The sequence below is a fragment of the Carcharodon carcharias genome, chromosome 26 (genome assembly GCF_017639515.1).
Source record: "Carcharodon carcharias isolate sCarCar2 chromosome 26, sCarCar2.pri, whole genome shotgun sequence".
Lineage (NCBI taxonomy): Eukaryota > Metazoa > Chordata > Chondrichthyes > Lamniformes > Lamnidae > Carcharodon > Carcharodon carcharias.
In genome coordinates, this window is record NC_054492.1 from 24,483,018 (window position 1) to 24,502,516 (window position 19,499).

General features: G+C 43.4%; 1 protein-coding gene across 2 annotated transcripts in view; it reads left to right on the forward strand.

Moving 5' to 3' along the window:
• Positions 1-813: 813 nt before the first annotated feature.
• Positions 814-19,499, forward strand: part of golm2 (golgi membrane protein 2) — a 103,284-nt gene continuing 84,598 nt past the window's right edge. Inside the window, exon 1 of one of the 2 annotated variants that reach the window (XM_041175138.1) lies at positions 814-1,428. In XM_041175138.1, coding sequence (XP_041031072.1) covers positions 1,276-1,428 — 153 coding nt within the window. In that variant the 5' untranslated portion in view covers positions 814-1,275. The remainder of the gene's footprint in view (positions 1,429-19,499) is intronic. The other variant, XM_041175139.1, reaches the window with a different exon arrangement.

A 19,499-nucleotide genomic window follows, 5' to 3' on the forward strand; every position in this document is an offset into this window, starting at 1 on the left:
GAATATGGCCACTCGAACCTTGTTATCTTTTCTCCATGGTATTCACTAACAATCAGGCCCTTCTCCACCATCCTGAGAACTTCTTCATTGCTCCTGTGTTCTCTCCAACTGACCCACTCCACCCTTCTCCAGAACCACATTTTACAGCTTCCTAGCCTTTGGGTGCCCACTTTTCAATCAAGACGCTCCAAGCCAGTCTTGATAATGTTTTCCTACTCATTATGAAGGTGGGGGGGGGGGGGGGGGGGGGGGGGGAAGGAGAGAGCTGGAAGCAAAATTTGAAGATCGGTAACATAAATTACTAAGAGTTAAATCAAGAAGGCAATGTGAACACATGAATTACACTAGCTGATTCCACCTGTTTATGGTAAGGATGCCATTGCTATGTCGAACGTTTTTATTCTTTAAGGAAACAGAAAATTGCAAAATACGAAAGGGTTGGGTATGGTGAGGCATGCATCCAACATGCTACATCCGTGTAAACTGGAATGTAGATGGAACACGAAAGCATCTATGACACCCACAAGAACAGCAGCCACTCCACATTAGACCAAGATCAACGAATGCGGAAGTATTGCTTGCCCGCTCGCACGAACTTGCTACCGCAGCATCTCCGCCCACCTGCCACCCCGGGGAAGGAACCAATGAAAACGCACAGAGCCGGGAAATGATTGGTCAAGCCGGCACTCTAACCCCGCCTCCCTCTGGTTGTTAGGTAACGTCACAATGCCTGGCGAGGTTAGGTTAGGTTGCACTAAGTTTATAAGCCGGGGGTCAGGGCAAGGTGGGCGGGCATAACCGAGAGCGTTTTAAGATAACGGTTGGAAAGCAGGCGTAGGGGAAACAGGAGCGGGCGCAGCGGGTCGGGAGGGAGATTAGAAAAAAAAACTCACTAATCAATATTAAGGGCAAATCTCAATCGATAAACGTTAATCGGTCGGGCGCCGAGGGAAAAAAAAATTGTCGGCGCGGGGCTGAGGAGATTGTTCGAGAAGCGGCGGTTTGGAGGGCGATGAACGGCGGGTTCGGTACCGGCCTCGGCGGGTTAAAATCGCTTTTTTTCCTCAAGGGATGAAGTGAATTGGAGCGGCGGGTTATTATCGTCAGTCTCCTCAGGCCCGGGCTAAAGTTCCACGGTTAAAGGTGGGCGGTGGGGCCCACATAATTCTTCATCATTTTTGTTTTGTACCTGGGGTTTTTTTTTACCTCCCTGTGAAGCCGGGGTTGTGGGTTTATTTATTTTTCCGCCCGCTCCTGTCTCGGTTTTCGGCGGTGATGATGTTCGGGAACAGCCGGCGAGGGGGTCGCCTGCCGTCGCTGCTGCTGGTCGGACTGCTCCTGCTTATGGCCGTCCTGGGCTTCAACTACTGGGTGCTGTCCACCCGCCACAATAAACTGCAGCTGGAGGTGGCCGAGCTACAGGTGCAGGTAGGGCGGCTGCACACCTGGAAGAGGAGGAGTCGGGGAGGTGGTTGTCTGTACACACCTGGAGGGGGAGTGGTTGTCCCTACACACCTGGAGGGGGAGGAGAAAGGGAGGTGGGTTGTCCCTACACACCTGGAGGGGGAGGAGAAAGGGAGGTGGGTTGTCTCTGCACACCTAAAGGAGGAGTCAGAGGGTGGTGGTTGTCCCCTACACACCTGGAGGGGGAGGAGAAGGGGAGGTGCGTTGTCTCTGCACACCTAAAGGAGGAGTCAGAGGGTGGTGGTTGTCCCCTACACACCTGGAGGGGGAGGAGAAAGGGAGGTGGGTTGTCCCTACACACCTGGAGGGGGAGGAGAAAGGGAGGTGGGTTGTCCCTACACACCTGGAGGGGGAGGAGAAAGGGAGGTGGGTTGTCTCTGCACACCTAAAGGAGGAGTCAGAGGGTGGTGGTTGTCCCCTACACACCTAGAGGGGGAGGAGAAGGGGAGGTGGGTCGTCCCAACACTCCCTAGAAGGGGAGGTGGGTCGTCCCAAGCACCTAGAGGAGGAGGAGAAGAGGAGGTGGGTTGTCCCTACACACCTAGAGCAGGAGGAGAAGGGGGTGGGTTGGGTTAACCCTACACACCTGGAGGAGAGGGGTGGGTTGTCCCTACACACAAAGAGGAGGAGAGGGGGGCGGGGGGAGTGGGTGGTCCCTACACACCTGAAGTTCTGGTAGTCTCTTTCACCATTGACATTTATTTGTGTGTGTTTATGGCGTAGTGGTAATGTCATTGGACAAGTAATCCAGAAGCCCTGGCTAATGATCTGGGGACGTGGGTTTAAATCCCACCACAGGTGGAATTAAAATTCAATTAATAAACCTAGAATATATAGCTAGACTCAGTAATGTTGACCATGGCAACTGTCATTGTTATTAGTGAACCAGAGGGGTTTTTAGTGCCCTTTCAGGAAGGAAATCTGCTATCCTTACCTGGTCTGGTCTGCACGTGACTCCAGACCTACAGCAATGTAGTTGACTCTTAACTGCCCTCTGAAATGGCCTAACAAGTCACTGAGCTCAAGGGCAAGCAGGGATGGACAACAAATGGTGGCCTTGCCAACAATGCTCACATCCCAAAGACTGAAAAAATCTCTCACCTGAAAGATTATGCAAGCTTTTTCATAGGGGTTAAATATTGGACATCATTTAAATTGTCTTGTAAATGCCAGAAGTTCAAGACTCGGATGGGACTGGTTGATCTCAGATATTTTTTATTTTCCATAGGCTATCCAGAAACATGTGATTATGCAAAATAAACATATGGCCAGCTAACAACTGCTGTTATGTACATTGAAGGTTCTGTGCAAGAAGGCTCAGGGGTTACTGTAAATAGTAGAGTACTGAGAATACTTTTGGGATCCACCTGCATATCCTAAACATGTTGCTTTCTTGTTTTGTATCATAGTGGTGTCAGTAAATTGCTCCTGTACCTTGCAGACAGTAGAATGTAAGTAAAGAATCTAATTAGGACAAATCCAGCATCACTGGTGAATTAGTTTTATGGAAGTATCACATAGTAGAGTTTTTGCTACAAATATCAACACACCTGCAGAAATCATTTGCATTATGTATAAATAAATAAGCCTAGTTACATAATGATTCAGTGTAGGTGCTTCTGAGATTGTAGCATACCCTGACAAAAGATCCAAGTATGGATGGGCAGATACAACGTCCTAGTTTTGGTGAGCTGAAGGTTTAGGTAGGGCTGAAGTAATCAGTTGTTTGTGTTATGACGTGGCAGATGATTGGTCGTGCTATCACAATTTTGCAATTTGTATTTATTATGAGATGTGTGCACTGAATTCAGAAGTAGTAAGTCCATCAAGGCCTTAGAGATTTTAAAAATTAATAAAATGAAATATTTATTAACAAAATAAAAGATGTCAAGCACATACAGAAGACTACAAATTACTACCATAATAACTCCTACAATTCCTAATTAAACAGAGTCCCTTTAAGGCAACAGTCCAGATTTTTAGATTTAAAACAGGATCAGCAAGTTAACACAATACCCACTTGACAGTGGAATTCCAAATGGCTTTTCCCCAACTTCAGTTTTTGTTATATAGCAGACTTATGCACACATACTGGAGGCTTCATTAAGGCTATTTCACACACTCCTGTTAGATCTTACATGGCCTTGTGACACACAGTCTTTCATTCTCCTTTATATGTTTTTCTCTTTTTAATATGTGAATTCTATTGTTCCATATGTCTTTGAAACTGTAACTTGCTCATAAGACAAAAACTTTCATGTTGCCAATATATTGTCAGTAACCTTTGGGAAAAATAAACACATTCCTTAGCTTTGTTTATCTGGCTATTTGTAAACAGACTAAGATCCCTTTGAAATCCAAATCTCTTCATTTATCCAAAAATATAAATTCCCTTCACACCTTACATGCTAAGCCAGCATCCATATTTACTTATTAGCATGTCAAGCACCTAGCTTCTTTTGATGATTTCAAGCTTGCAGTCTACTTGACTCCAGATGTAATTAAATCACCCACACACCCAACCATTCTTACCTCCATAAACCTACTTCACAACAAACCAGAAAAACATTGAGAATTATTATACTTTCATCACGTATGTATATAGTTGCTTTAGTGTAGGCAAATATCCCAGGGTAGTTCGCAAAGGTATAATCAGGCAACAATGGATGCTGAAAAGAGGAACTATTTGGGGGAGTGATTGGAAGCTAGGTTTAAGAAGTGAGATTTAGGAAAAGCAGGAGGAGGTTATTTGGGGCCGGATTCTAAGGCATTGGGTTTAGACATCTGAAGGCACGGTTGCCAATAGTGTTGGTTGCTGGAGGAACTCCGGTTTAGAATTGATGAGCTGGAGTCCGAGCTCTGGACGCTGCGGCATATCCGGGAGGGGGAGAGTTACCTGGACGCTTTGTTTCAGGAGGCGGTCACACCCGGTAGATTAAGTACCTCAAATTCAGTCAGTGGTCAGGGTCAGCAGGGTGTGACTACAAGTGAGGCAGGTAGAGGGATCCTGTGTTCAGGAACAGAGGAGCCTCAGCTTTTGACCTTGTCCAACAGGTACGAGGTACTTGCTCCCTGTGTGGATCAGGAAGAGGGCTGTGGGGAGGATGAACCAGCTGACCACGGCACCGTGGTACAGGAGGCCATTCAAGAGTGGGGAGCAAAAAGACAAGTGGTAGTTGTAGGGGATTCTATAAGTAGGGGAATTGATAGCATCCTTTGTAAGCAGGATCGAGAGTCCTGCATGGTACGTTGCCTGCCTGGTGCCAATGTAAGGGACATCTCTGATCAGCTTGAAAGGATTTTGGAGAGGGAGGGGGAGGATCCAGTTGTTGTGGTCCACTTCGGGACAAATAACATAGGTAAGAATAGGAAAAAGGACCTGCTTGGTGATTATTAGGAACTAAATTAAAGAACAGGTCCTCAAGGGTTATAATCTACGGATTACTAACCGAGCCATGTGCAAATTGGCATAGGGACATGAGAATAAGGGAAGTAAACACATGGCTAAAGGAGTGTTGTGGGAAAGAGGGGTTCCATTTCATGGGGCACTGGCATCAGTATTGGAACAGGAGGGATCTGTACCGGTGGAACGGTCTCCACCTGAACCGATCTGGGACCAATGTTCTAGTGAAAAGGGTAAATAGGGTGGTCAACAGGACTCTAAACTAGAAAGTGGGGGGGAAGGGAAAGGTAAAACTCCAAGAAGTATGACTAATGGGGAAACAAAGCAGCAGGTTAGCATTTGGGGGTGTGTGGATTCAACTTCATGGAAAATTATGAAAAAACTGAAAAGGAAGGATAGGCTATTAAAGTCTCCAGAACACAAAATAGGACAGTGTTTGGAAAGGGCTAGGAATCTAACTTCAAGCACATCAGATAAAGGGAAGACAATGAGAAGGGGGACGGGAAATACAGGACTGAAGGTGTTGTATCTGAATGCACACAGTATACAAAATAGGTAAATGAGCTTGTGGCGTAGATTGAAATCGGCAGGTATGATGTGGTGGGCATTGCGGAGACATGGCTGCAAGGGGATCAGGACTGGGAGCTAAATATCCAAGGATATACATCCTATCGAAAAGATAGGCAGGTTGGCAGAGGGGGTGGGGTTGCTTTATTAGTAAGAAATGAAATTAAATCAATAGCAAGAAACGATGTTGGGTCAGATGATGTAGAATCTGTGTGGGTAGAGTTGAGGAACCGCAAAGGTGAAAAAAAACCATAATGGGGGTTATGTACAGGCCTCCGAACAGTAGTCAGGATGTGGGGCACAACATACACCAGGAGATAGAAAAGGTGTATAAGAAAGGCAAGGTTACAGTGATCATGGGGGATTTCAATACGCAGGTAGACTTGAAAAATCAGGTTGATAGTGAATCCCAAGAAAAGGAATTTGTGGAATGTCTACGAGATGGCTTTTTGGAGCAGCTTGTGGTGGAGCCCACTAGGGAACAGGCAATTCTCGATTTAGTGATGTGTAATGAGGCAGATTTGATAAGGGAGCTTAAGGTGAAGGAACCCTTAGGAGGAAGTGACCATAATATGATAGAATTTACCCTGCAATTTGAGAGGAAAAAGCTAGAATCAGATGTAACGGTATTACAGTTGAATAAAGGTAACTACAGAGGCATGAGGGAGGAGCTGGCCAGAATTGACTAGGAGATGAGCCTAGCAGGAAAGACAGTGGAACAGCAAAGGCAGGAGTTTCTGGGAGTAATTTGGGGGAGACAGCTAAAATTCATCCCTAGGAAGAAGAAGCATACTAAAGGTAGGATGAGGCAACCATGGCTGACAAGGGAAGTCAGGGACAGCACAAAATCTAAAATACAATGCGGCGAAGAGCATAGGGAAGCCTACAAAGACCAACATAGGACAACTAAAGGAGAAATAAGGAGGGAGAAGATTAAATATGAGGGTAAACTAGCCAGTAATATAAAAGAAGATTGCAAGAGTTTTTTTAGATATATAAAGGGTAAGAGAGAGGCAAAAATGGACGTTGGGCCGCTGGAAAATGACGCTGGAGAAGTAATAATGGGGAACAAAGAAATGGTGGAGGAACTGAATAGGTACTTTGCGTCAGTCTTCACGAAGAAATACACGAGTAGCATCCCCAAAGTTCAAGAGAGTCGGGAGCCAGAGGTGAGTATGGTGGCCATTATCAAGGAGAAGGTGCTAGGAAAACTGAAAGGTTTGAAGGTGGATAAATAACCTGGACCAGATGGATTACACCCCAGAGTTCTGAAGGAGATAGCTGAAGAGATAGTTAAGGTGTTGGTGGTGATCTTTTAGGAATCACTGGAGTCAGGGAGGGTCCCAGAGGACTGGAAAATCGCCAATGTAACCCCCCTGTTTAAGTAGGGAGTGAGGAAAAAGACGGGAAATTACAGGTTGATTAGCTTGACCTCGGTCGTTGGTAAGATTTTAGAGTCCATTATTAAGGATGAGATTTCAGAATACTTGGAAGTGCATGGTAAAATCGGGCAAAGTCAGCATGGTTCATCAAGGGGAGGTCATGCCTGACAAATCTGTTAGAATTCTTTGAGGACGTAACGAGCAGGTTAGACAAAGGAGAGCCAATGGATGTTATCTACTTGGACTTCCAGAAGGCCTTTGACAAGGTGCCGCACAGGAGTCTGCTCAGTAAGATCAGAGCCCATGGTGTTAGAGGCAAGGTACTAGCATGGATAGAAGATTGGCTGTCTGGCAGGAGGCAGAGAGTGGGGATAAGGGTTTCCTTCTCAGGGTAATGGCCGGAGACTAGTGGAGTTCTGCAAGGGTCAGTGTTGGGACCGCAACTTTTCACTTTATACATTAATGACCTAGGTGAAGGAACTGAGGGCATTCTGGCTAAGTTTGCAGATGATACAAAGATAGGTGGAGGGACAGGTAGTATTGAGGAGGTGGGGAGGCTGCAGAAGATTTAGACAGGTTAGGAGAATGGGCAAAGAAGTGGCAGATGGAATACAACGTGGGGAAGTGTGAGGTCATGCACTTTGGTAGGAAGAATAGAGGCATAGACTATTTTCTAAATGGGGAGAGAATTCAGAAATCTGGAGTGCAAAGGGACTTGGAAGTCCTAGACCAGGATTCTCTTCAGGTTAACTTGCAGGTTGAGTCGATAGTTAGGAAGGCAAATGCAATGTTGGCATTTATTTCGAGAGGACTAGAATATAAAAGCAGGGAGGTGCTACTGAGGCTTTATAAGGCCCTGGTCAGACCACATTTAGAATATTGTGAGCAGATTTGGGCCCCGTATCTCAGGAAGGATGTGCTGGCCCTGGAGAGGGTCCAGAGAAGGTTCACGAGAATGATCCCAGGAATGAAAGGCTTAACATATGAGGAACATTTGAGGACTCTGGATCTATTTTCGATGGAGTTTAGAAGGATATGGGGGGGATCTGATTGAAACTTACAGAATACTGAAAGGCCTGGATAGAGTGGATGTGGGGAAGATATTTCCATTAGTAGGAGAGACTAGGACCTGAGGGCACAGCCTCAGAGTAAAGGGAAGACCTTTTAGAACAGAGATGAGGAGAAACTTTTTTAGCCAGAGAGTGGTGAATCTCTGGAATTCATTGCCACAGAAGGCCAGGTCATTGAGTGTATTTAAGACCGAGATAGATAGGTTCTTGATTGGTAAGGGGATCAAAGGTTACAGGGAGAAGTTGGGAGAATGGGGTTGAGAAACTTATCAGCCATGTTTGAATGGCAGGGCAGACTCGATGGGCCGAAAGGCCTTATTTCTGCTCCTATGTCTTATGGAACAGAGCTCTAGCAGGGCTGGTGAATATTAGTTCAGTAAGCAAAATGGTCCAAAGAGATTTGAACGTGAGAATGTAAATTTTAAATGGTTGGGGCAAGGAGCTCAGTGAGGTCAGCGAGTACATGGGTCATGGGTGAGGAGGAGCTGATGTGAAATATAATTTGTGCTTTAGAGTTTTATGTGAGCTGTAGTTGATAGAGGATGGGAGGTTGGTCTGGAGAGCAGTGGATTATTCAAGTCTGGAGGTAATAGGTATGAATGAGGGTTTCAGCTGCAGATGGGCTGAGGTGGAGGTAGTCTTTGTGATGTGGTGCTGAAAGTTCTGCTTCTGCTCCTATTCTAGTTGTATTGGCATCACAGGCTAATATCTGTATTCCACCAACATTTATATGGGTAGCGCTAGCTAAAGCAGGCATGACCTGCTGAAATAGTAGTCCTGATGATGAAAACTTAGTATCAGATAAAATGCTGACTTTGTGATGTGTCTGGTTTCACCTCAGAGAGCCTGGGCTGGGGTGTGGACTTGGTGGTGAAGAGAGTTAGAGGTCCAATTTGAAGATGTTCCAGTAGTAGTTTCATATTTGGTTGAATAGAATTTATAGCATAACTGATTAAGTTTCCACGGTTGGCACTTGTACTTGCATAGCAAGTTTCAAATTCCAAATATAGGGAGGTGGTGATGTCCATAGGAATAGAATGATCATATAAATGAAAAAGTCATCAGAGACCAGCTTGCACTATTTTGTAATCTGTTCTCCTGAGCATAGCAGATGGTACAGGAACAAGTTAACCTGCCCATCTTGTGCAGTGCTTGCTGCAGCAGAATTGGGTTTAGAGAAATGAAGAAAATATTTTGGTATAGGTCAGGGATTGGTGAGACATGAAAGCTAATTCACCATTTGTCAGGGAAATATAGCTCATAAACCCAAAGGCCAAGTGCTTTATGCACTTCCTGATTCTACAAGCTGAATTATTTTCTCCTAATGTACAATTACAAAATTAAAGTTCTACTTTATTTTTTGATTTAAACGGTAATGTTTTTAATGAACACAATTGATGATTGAAATTACTTAATTGTCGTAACAGCATTAGATACTGGCTATGAAATAAATGCTAATAGTTCATTGTATTTCAGGTCCTGCATTGTATAACATTACCTCAGAAGCAATTCAAGTCTGTCTTATGTATAATGCATGACAATTGGGTTCATTCTAGTAGCTTAATGGCACAATAAATTTCTATCCACCATGTGTCTCACATGGAGTTTCCATTGTTGCTTGAAAGGAAGAGATACCAAGGAGTCACCTGATGCTTACTCACAGGGTCAGAGGGAAAAATCAATGTGCGTATAACCTTAAACTTTATTCACTTACTTAACACACAATTGGATAGTGGCACCTGTAAAGAAAGGCCTGTAAGCTCTCTTTTTCTGGACAATGTGTTTCAGGAATCTGGGGAAGTGTATTCCAAATAACCTAATTGTAGCAGCAAAAGACAAATGTTTATAATAAAAGTTGGCATATTACATTTGTGGATGGAATGTCAGCAAGGTTTTATTGTGATGAAAAGCAACAGTGCGAGAGGAGCAGCAGGACCTTTAATGGCGAGAGAGTGCGAGGGGAGCAGCGGGGCCTAGAGTAATTAGTTAAAAAAAAATTACAATGAAGTGTAAAGAGCAGGGATACTAGAGTAATTAATTAAGCAATTAAATAAAATATGATAGCAATGTCAGAATGGGTCATGTGTCGCTGCTGCAGCATGTGGGAGCTGCTGGACACCAAGGTGATCCAGAGCCAACACATTTGTAGTAAGTACTTGCAGCTCCAGGAGCTTCAGATCCGAGTTAAGGAGTTGGAGATGGATCTGCGTACATTGCGCCATATCAGGAAGGAGAAAAGTTACCTGGACACTTTGCTCCAGGTGGTGGTCACACCCCTCAGATTAGGAAATTCAAATTTGGCCTGTGATCAGGGACAGGTGGGTGTGACTGTAGGTGAAGCAGATACGGGGACCCAGGGGGTATCGTTTGAGGAGCCTCGTCTGCTGCACTGTCCAAAAGTTACGGGGTTCTTGCAAGATATGTGGACCAGAGTAGGGACTGCAGGGATGATGAGCGAAAGACCATGATACCGTGGTACAGGGAGCCATTCAAGTCGGGAGGAAATAGAAATGTAGTAATGATAGGGGACAGTATAATTAGGGGGATAGATACGGTTCTCTGCAGCCAAGAATGTGAGTCCCGAAGGCTGTGTTGCTTGCCCAGTGCCAGGGTTAAGGACATCTCCTCAGGGCTGGCGATGAACTTGGAGTGGGAGGGGAGGGATCCAGTTGTCGTCGTCCATGTTGGTACCAATGACATTGATAGGACTAAAAAGGAGGTTCTGCTGAAATAATTTGAACAGTTAGGAACTAAATGAAAAAGCAGAACCTCCAAGGAAATAATCTCAGGATTACTACCTGAGCCACGGGCAAACTGGCATAAGATAAATAAAGTCAAGGAGTTAAATGCATGGCTCAAAGATTGGTGTGGGAGGTATGGGTTTCAGTTCATGGGGCACAAGCACCAGTACTGGGTTAGAAGGGAGCTGTTCCAGTGGGATGGGCTTCACTTGAACCATGCTGGCACCAGTGTCTCACTATACTTTAAACTAAATGGGGAAGGGGAGGGTTCTGGAGTGGGGATACATAGGCTAACAAAGCCAAAGGATATGACAGCATTGCAGAGCAGCTAATTAGGTATTAATATCCAGTGTGACAGGAAGGGACAGTGTGTACAAACATTTAAAAAAAGCAGCAAATAGGACCAAAGGGGAAAAAAATGGTTAAAAGGCAAAATTAATGGCGCTTAAAAATACATAGTATTCGGAACAAAATAAAAGAATTAATTACACAAATAGTGGTTAATGGGTATGATCTTATAACCATTGTGGAGATGTGGTTAGAAGGAGATCAAAGCTTGGAACTAAATGTTCAGGGGTATGTGACTTTTCAAAAGGACAAGCAGGAAGGAAAGGGTGGCGGGGTAGCTTTGTTAGTACAAGATGGAATAAGTATGATTGCAAGAAATGTTCTCGGATCGAAAGATTTAGAATCCATATGGGTGGAGGTAAGAAATAACAAGGGGAAGAAGACACTGATGGGAATGGTCTATAGGCTCCCTAACAATAGCTATACTGTAGGACAGAGAATAAATCAGAGGAGATAATAAGGGCATGTAAAAAAGGCAGTACGCTAATCATGGGTGTCTTTAATCTTCATGTAGATTGGGAAAATCAAATTGGCAGAGGTAGCCACGAGCAAGAATTCATCATGCACTCGGGACAGTTTCCTAGAACAATATGTTGTGGATCCAACCAGGGATCAGGCTATTTTGGATTTGCTAACGTGTAATGAGGCAGGTTTAATAATGATCTCGGAGTAAAAGATCAGTAGGAAACAATGACCATAACATGATAGAATTTAGCATTCAGTTTGAGTGAGAAACTTGGGTCAGAAGCAGCTGTGTTAAACTTAAATAAGAGTAATTACAAAGGAATGAGGGCACAGTTGGCTGGAGTGGACTGGAGAAGGAGTTTAGCAGAAAAGACAGTTGATGAACAATGGCAGACATTTAAGAAAATAGTTCATGACTCTCAACAAAGGTATATCCCAGTGAGAAAAAAAGGATGCTCAGAAAGGGATAAACCAACCATGGTTAATCAAAGAAGTTAAGGATAGTATCAAATTACAAAAAAACATACATTGTGGCAAAGATTAGTGATAAGCCAGAGGAGCAGGAAAGTTTTAAAAACCAACAAAAGATGACCAAATAAAAGGGAGAAAATAAATTTTGAGAGTAAACTAGCAAGCAATATAAAAACAGACAGTAAGAGCTTATTTAAATATATAAAAGGTAAGAGAGAGGCCAAAGTGAACATAGGCCCCTCAGAGAGTGAGGGTGGGGAAATAATTATCAGGAACCAGAAAATGGCAGAGAAGTTGAATAAATACTTTGCATCAGTCTTCATGGTAGAAGACACTATAAGCATTCCCAAAATACTAAATAATCAAGGGGCAAAAGGTGGGGAGGAAATGAATACAATAACTAACGCCAGAGAATAAGTACTAGGGAAACTAATGGGGCTAAAGCCCAATAAGTCCCCTGGACTGATGGGTTGCATCCTAAGTAGCTACACAAATAATGGATGCACTGATAGTAATCTTCCAAGAATCCTTAGATTTTGGGGAAGTCCCAGAAGATTGGAAAACTTCCAATGTAATGCCCTTATTCAAAAAGGGAGAGAGACGAAAAACAGGTAATTATAGGCCAATGGACAAATGTCAGAGTCTATTAGAAAGGGTGTAGTAGCAGAGCATTTAGAAATGCATGATATAATCAAGCAGAGTCAGCATGGCTTCTTGAAAGGGAAATCATACCTGACAAATTTATTAGAATTATTTTGAGGTGACGACGAGCAGGATAGATAAAGGGGAACCAGTAGGTGTAATATGTTTGGATTTCCAAAAGGCATTCGATAAGGTACTGCACATAAAGCTGCTTAATAAGATAAGAGCCCATGGTGTTGGGCGTAGTATATTAGCATGGATAGAGGATTGGTTAACTAATAGAAGACAGAGCTGGGATAAGGAGGGCATTTTTAGGATGTCAACCTTTAACTAGTGGAGTGCCACAGGGACCAGTGCTAGGGCCACAATTATTTACAATATATATTAATGACTTAGCACATTCACTTCCCTCATCTATCACCAAGTTTGTAGATGACACTAAAATAGGTGGGAAGGCAAGCAATGAGTGACAGTCTACAGAGGGATTTAGACAGGTCAAGTGAGTGGGCAAAAACTTGGCAGATGGAATATAATGTGGGAAAATGTGAGGTTATGCATTTTGGCAGGAAGAATAGAAGAGCCAAATATTATTTACAAGGAAAAAGACTGCAGAAAGATACAGCACAGAGGGATTTGGGAGCCCTTGTGCATGAATCCCAAAAAGCTAACATACAAGTTCAGGTAATAGGTAAGGCAGATGGAATATTAGCCTTTATTTCAAAGGGGATGGAGTATAAAAATAGGGAAGTCTTGCTAAAATTATACAAGGCACTCGTTAAACCACACCTGGAATGCTGTAAACAGTTTTGGTCCCCTTATCTAAGGAAAGATATACTGGCATTGGAGGCAGTGCAGAGAAGGTTCACTCGGTTGATCCCGGGCATGGAGGGATTTTCTTATGAGGAGAGGTTGAGTAGGCCTGTACTCATTGGCGCTTAGAAGAATGAGAGGCGACCTTATTGAAACATAAGATTCTTATTGACAGGGTAAATGCTGAGAGGCCGTTTCCCCTTGTGGGACCAGAGGGTATATTCTCAGAGTAAGGAGTTGCCCATTTAAGAGAGAGATGAAGAGGAATCTTTTCTGAGGATAGTGAATCTGTGGAACTCCCTACCGCAGAGGGCTGTAGAGGTTGGGTCGTTAAGTATATTCAAGGCTGAGAAAGGCAGATTTTTAATCAATAAGGGAATCGAGAGTTCTGGGGAAATGGCAGGAAAGTGGAGTTGAGTGTTATCAGATCAGCCATGACCTCATTGAATGGCAGAGCAGACTCAATGGGCCAAACAGCCTACTTCTGCTTCTACGTCTTATGGTCTTAGGAGTCTTCATTCATTGGAATTATTGTTTCGTAAGTTGAATATGCTTCAGGCAAGAATATAGTGGTTGAAACGATTTGATAAAAATCAAAGTTATCACAAGCGATAGGGTTGGATTAAATAACATAAGCAGGTGTAGGTCATTTGCCCATGGAGCCTGCTTCGCCATTCAGTATGATCATGACTGATCCTCTGTCTCAACGCCATACACCTACACTCTACTCTCTCCATACCCCGTGACTCCTTTAGAATCTAGAAATCTATAGACTCAGATGTCTACAGCACAGAAGGAGGCTATTTGGCCCATCGTGTCTGCAGCAGTCTACAAATCTGACTACCCTAATCCCATTTTCCAGTGCTTGGCCCATAGCCCTGGAGGCTGTGGCGACCCAAGCGAATATCTAAATACTTCTTAAATGTTACAAGAGTTTCTGACTCAACCACCCTTTCAGGCAGTGAGTTCCAGACTCCCACCACCCTCTGGGTGAAAAAATCTCTCCTTAACTCCCCTCTTAGCCTTCTACCACTTACCTTAAATTGATGTCCCCTGGTTACTGACCTCTCTACTAATGGAAAAAGAGCCTTCCTATCCACCTACTTATGCCCCTCATAATCTTATACACCAGGTCCCCTCCCAACCTTCGTTGCTCCAAGGAAAACAACCCCAGCCTATTCAATCTTTCCTCAGACCCTTCAGCCCAGGCAGCATCCTGGTAAATCTCCTCTGCACCCTCTACAGTGCAATCACATCCTTGTATTTCTTCCTTAAATATATTCAGTGACTTGGCCTCCACAGCCTACTGTGGCAGAGAATTCCACAGGTTCACCACCCCATGAGTGAAGATGTTTCTCCTCATCTTGGTCCTAATGGCCTACTCTGCATCCTGAGATTGTGACCCCTTGTTCTAGACGCCCCCCCCACCCCCAGCCAGCCAGAGGAAACATCATTCCTCCATGCAGTCTGTCCAGCCCTGTCAGAATTTTATATAGTAAAATGAGATCCACTCCCATTCTGCTAAACTCCAGTGAATACAGGCCTGGTTGGCCCAATCTCTCATACGACAATCCTGCCATCCCAGGAATCAGCCTGGTGAACCTTTGCTGCACTCCCCTTATGGCAAGTATATCCTTTCTTGGGTAAGGAGACCAAAACTGCATACAATACTCCAGGTGTGGTCTCACCTAGGCTGCAGTGACACATCAATAAAAGCAAAAAATTGTAGATGCTGGAAATCTGAAACAAAAACAAAAATACCTGGAAAAACTCAGCATGTCTGACAGCATCTGCAGAGAGGAACACAGTTAATGTTTCGAGTCTGTATGACTCTTCACCAGAACTAAGGAAAAATAGAAAATAGGTGAAATATAAGCAGGTTTAAGGGGGAGTGGGACAAGTAGAGCTGGATAGAGGGCCAGTGATAGGTGGAGATTGCCAAAAGATGTCATAGACAAAAGGACAAAGAGGTGTTGACGCTGGTGATATTAGCTAAGAAATGTGCTAATGGTGACATTAAGGGTAGAAAGCAGGATGAGCAAGGGACAGATAGCCCTAGTGGGGGTGGGGTGGGGGGAAGGCATTGAAATAGGCTAAAAGGTAGAGATAAAACAATGGATGGAAATACATTTAAAAATAATGGAAATAGGTGGGAAAAGAAAAAAAATAGAAATTATTGGAAAAAGGGGGTGGGGTTGGAGGAGAGAATTCATGATCTAAAGTTGTTGAACTCAATATTCAGTCCGGAAGGCTGTAAAGTACCGAGTTGGAAGATGAGGTGCTGTTCCTCCAGTTTGCGTTGAGTTTCACTAGAACTTTGCAGCAGGCCAAGGACGGACATGTGGGCATGACAGCAGGGTAGTGTGTTGAAATGGCAAGTGACAGGGAGGTCTGGGTCATGCTTGCAGACAGACTGAAGGTGTTCCACAAAGTGGTTACCCAGTCTGTGTTTGGTCTCTCCAATGTAGAGGAAACCGCATTGGGAGCAGTGAATGCAGTAGACTAAATTGAGGGAAGTGCAAGTGAAATGCTGCTTCACAGGAGTGTTTGGGCCCTTGGATGGTGAGGGGTGAAGTAAAAGGGCAGGTGTTGCACCTTCTGCAGTTGCATGGGATGGTGCTGTGGTAGGGGGTTGAGGTGTAGGGGGTGATGGAGGAGTGGACCAGGGTGTCCCAGAGGGAATGATCCCTGCGGAATTCCACATCCTTGCTCCTGTACTCAAGACCTCTCGCAGTGAAGGCCAACATACCATTTGCCTTCTTAACTGCTTGCTGCATCTGCAAGCTTGTTTACAGTAACTGATGTACAAGGACACCCAGGTCCCTTTGTACAACAATATTTCCCAATCTATCACAATGTAAATAATACTCTGCCATTCGTTTTTTCCTACCAAACTGGATAACTTCATACTTATCCATGTTATGCTGCATCTGCCATGTACTTGCCCACTCACTCAACTTGTCTAAATCGCCTTGAAGCCTCTTAACATCCTCCTCACTGCTCACATTCCCACCTAGTTTTCTGCCATCAGCAAATATGTAAAAATTACATTAGATTCCCTCATCCAAATCATTGATACATATTGTGAATAGCTGGGGCCCAAGCTCTGACCCCTGTGTGTGTCTCCCTCTTTAATCCTCTCTTGACATTTTAAATCGATGGATTTTGATGTCTGTGAAACTCTTTTGTTGAGGAGTAGAAGTGATGTTCCTGAACATGAAAGAATTGCAGCATAGGGAGCCCTAGCTTGATTTCTGAAAATCAGAAAGTGCTGCGGGGAGCCAACAGCAAAGGACAGATTTAACTTGGAGGATGGAAAACCAAATGAATAATCCTCAGTCTGCTTTCGTTTTGAAGGAAGAAAGAGACTTGCATTCATTTGGCGCTTTACACGACCACTGGATGTCTCAGCACTTTACAGCCAACAAAGTATTTTTGAAGTGTGGTCACTGTTGTAGTGTAGGAAACACAGCAACACCCCACAAACAGCAATGTAATCATTGATAATGACCAGATAATCTGCTGTTAGTGATGTTGGTTGAAGGATAGATATTGACAACAGCATCAGGGGATTTCCCCTGCTCTTCATTCTCCACGTAAAAACCTGGACAGTCAGTCATATAGAGGCCAAATACCAATCTGCAGGGAGAAACGAAGAGAAGGATTAGTGACTTTGGTTTGGTCTCACACCAGCTGTGACAAGACCAGCACTGGGAAAGGCCTCCTTTAAGTTCCCATTTTCCTTTTCAAATATTTTCACTTTTAAAATCACTATTTCTACCTTTTGTAACATTGCTCGAACTTGCCCCTATTTCAGTTCTTCTGCTGCTGAAAACCTCGCTCAAGCCTTCATTACCTCCTGATTATTCTAACACACTCCTGGCTGGTCTCCCAGATTCTACCCTTTGGAAACTTGAAGTCAACTAAAGCTCTACTGCCTATGTCTTAACTAGCAGCAAGTCCTATTCACATATCACGCTTGCGCTCGCTGACTTGCACTGGCTGTCAGTCAAGCAGCATCTTGATTTTAAAAGTTCTCATCCACGTTTTCAAACCCCTCCATGGCCTCGCATGTTCCTATCTCTGTAACCTTCTCCAACCCTCCAAGATAGCTGCACTCATCTAATTCTGACATCTTGAACATCTCCGATTTTAATCACTCCATCATTGGTGGCTTTTCCTTCAATTGCCTGGGCCCTCAGCACTGAAATACTCACCATACAGCTCTCTGTATCCCTACCTCACTTTCCTTCTTTAAAGGCACTCATTGGAAATTACCTCTTTGAGAAAGCTTTTGATCATCTGACCTAATATCTCTTTCTCTGGCTTGATGTCATATTTTATTTTGTAATGCTCCTGTGGAGTACCTTAGGACATTTTATTATATTAATGATGCTATATAAATATAAGTTGTTGTAAAATCTCCTTATTCTCTGCTCCAATGAAAATCATCTCAGCGTGTTAGTCTTTTCTTCATTACTACAATTTCAAGTGAATGTACATTATGTATTCTTAATGGCTTTGTCTACTATTAGGGAGTGCCCAAAACTTGAACTTTCACAGTTCAGATTTGTAAAAGAACCCATGTAAGTGTTGGCCTATTTTATTGTTTTATCATTATTTGCATTTTCAAGGAATTTGTGTATTCACATCTGTAGGTTGCTGTCTTCCTCCATACCCTTCAATATTTTACCATTGAATGTACACAACCATTCTCTTTCTGTATGCTACCATCAATGTGCTTATTTCATCAATTTGCCTAAGCTTTCCTGAACAATTTGAGGCAAGTCACATGTTTTTTTTTCTAGTGAAAAGAGTCCCAGCCTGTTTAGTTTTTCCTGATGGTTGTTAATGTCTCAGTTCTGGTATCACCCTGGTAAATTCTTTTTGAACCTTCCCCTTACCCTCCATCTTCTTATAATATGGAGACCAAAACTGCATAAGTGTTTCAGTGTAACTCCCCTGCTTTTCAGTTCTGTCCCTCAAAAGTGAACCAAAATACTTGGTTTGCATTTTCATGGTCTTGTTAAATTTTGCTGCTGTTTCATGATTGTGTGAATGTGTACCCCTAGATTTGTTTGATTCTCTATACTATTTTGACACTCTTCCCAAAGAATAAGTGGCCTATTTCTCCTACCAAAATATTCCATTTCAGAAAAGAAAATTTCCTTACTGTTGTTTCAGATGCAACCCTGTTTTATATTTTTGCATGTAATTGCCTTTTACAAAAAAAGCACCGCATAACCACACAGCTGCAAACTGCATATGTATAGTTTCAGTATGATGAGGTCACTATGAAAATTCTGCGGATTAGGTCAGAGGGGTCCTGTTTTGTTTTAATTTCTTTTATTGGGATAGCAATTTACACTGCAGAAGGTGGCATTTGGCACATCTTCCCAGCACTGGATCCTTGAAAGAGCTCTGCATCTAATCCATTGCTCTTTCCCCATAGCCTTTAAAATGCCTCTGTCAAATAATTATCCCTTGGCCTTTTAGAAGCTATTATGGATTGTGCTTTTCCCCCAGTATTTCTGGTCAGTAATAGATTGGTTTTTATTAAAGTAAGACTTCCTGAGGAGTGCAGCTCCTGTGAAACCGTTGGCCTTTGTTACAGAAGCAAACAATTCTAGTGATCAAAAACAGAAACAGAAATACTTGGGAAAACTCAGCAGGTCTGGCAGCATCAGCGGAGGAGAGCACAGTTGACATTTCGAGTCCTCATGACCCTTCAACAGAACTAAGTAAAAATAGGAAAGGGGTGAAATATAAGCTGGTTTAAGGGGGTGGGGGGGGTGGTTGTTGGGACAAACAGCCAGTGATAGGTGGAGATAACCAAAAGCTGTCATATACAAAAGAACAAAGAGGTGTTGAAGGTAGTGATATTATCTAAAGGAATGTGCTAATTAAGAGTAGAAGGCAGGACAGATAAGGTACAGATAGCTCTAGTGGGGGTGGGGGAATACTAAAAGGTATAAATAAACAATGGGTGGAAATACATTTAAAAATAATGGAAATAGGTGGGAAAAGAAAAATCTATATAAATTATTGGAAAAAATAAAAAGGAGGGGGAAGAAATGGGAAGGGGGTGAGGATGGAGGAGAGAGTTCAAGATCTAAAATTGTTGAACTCAATATTC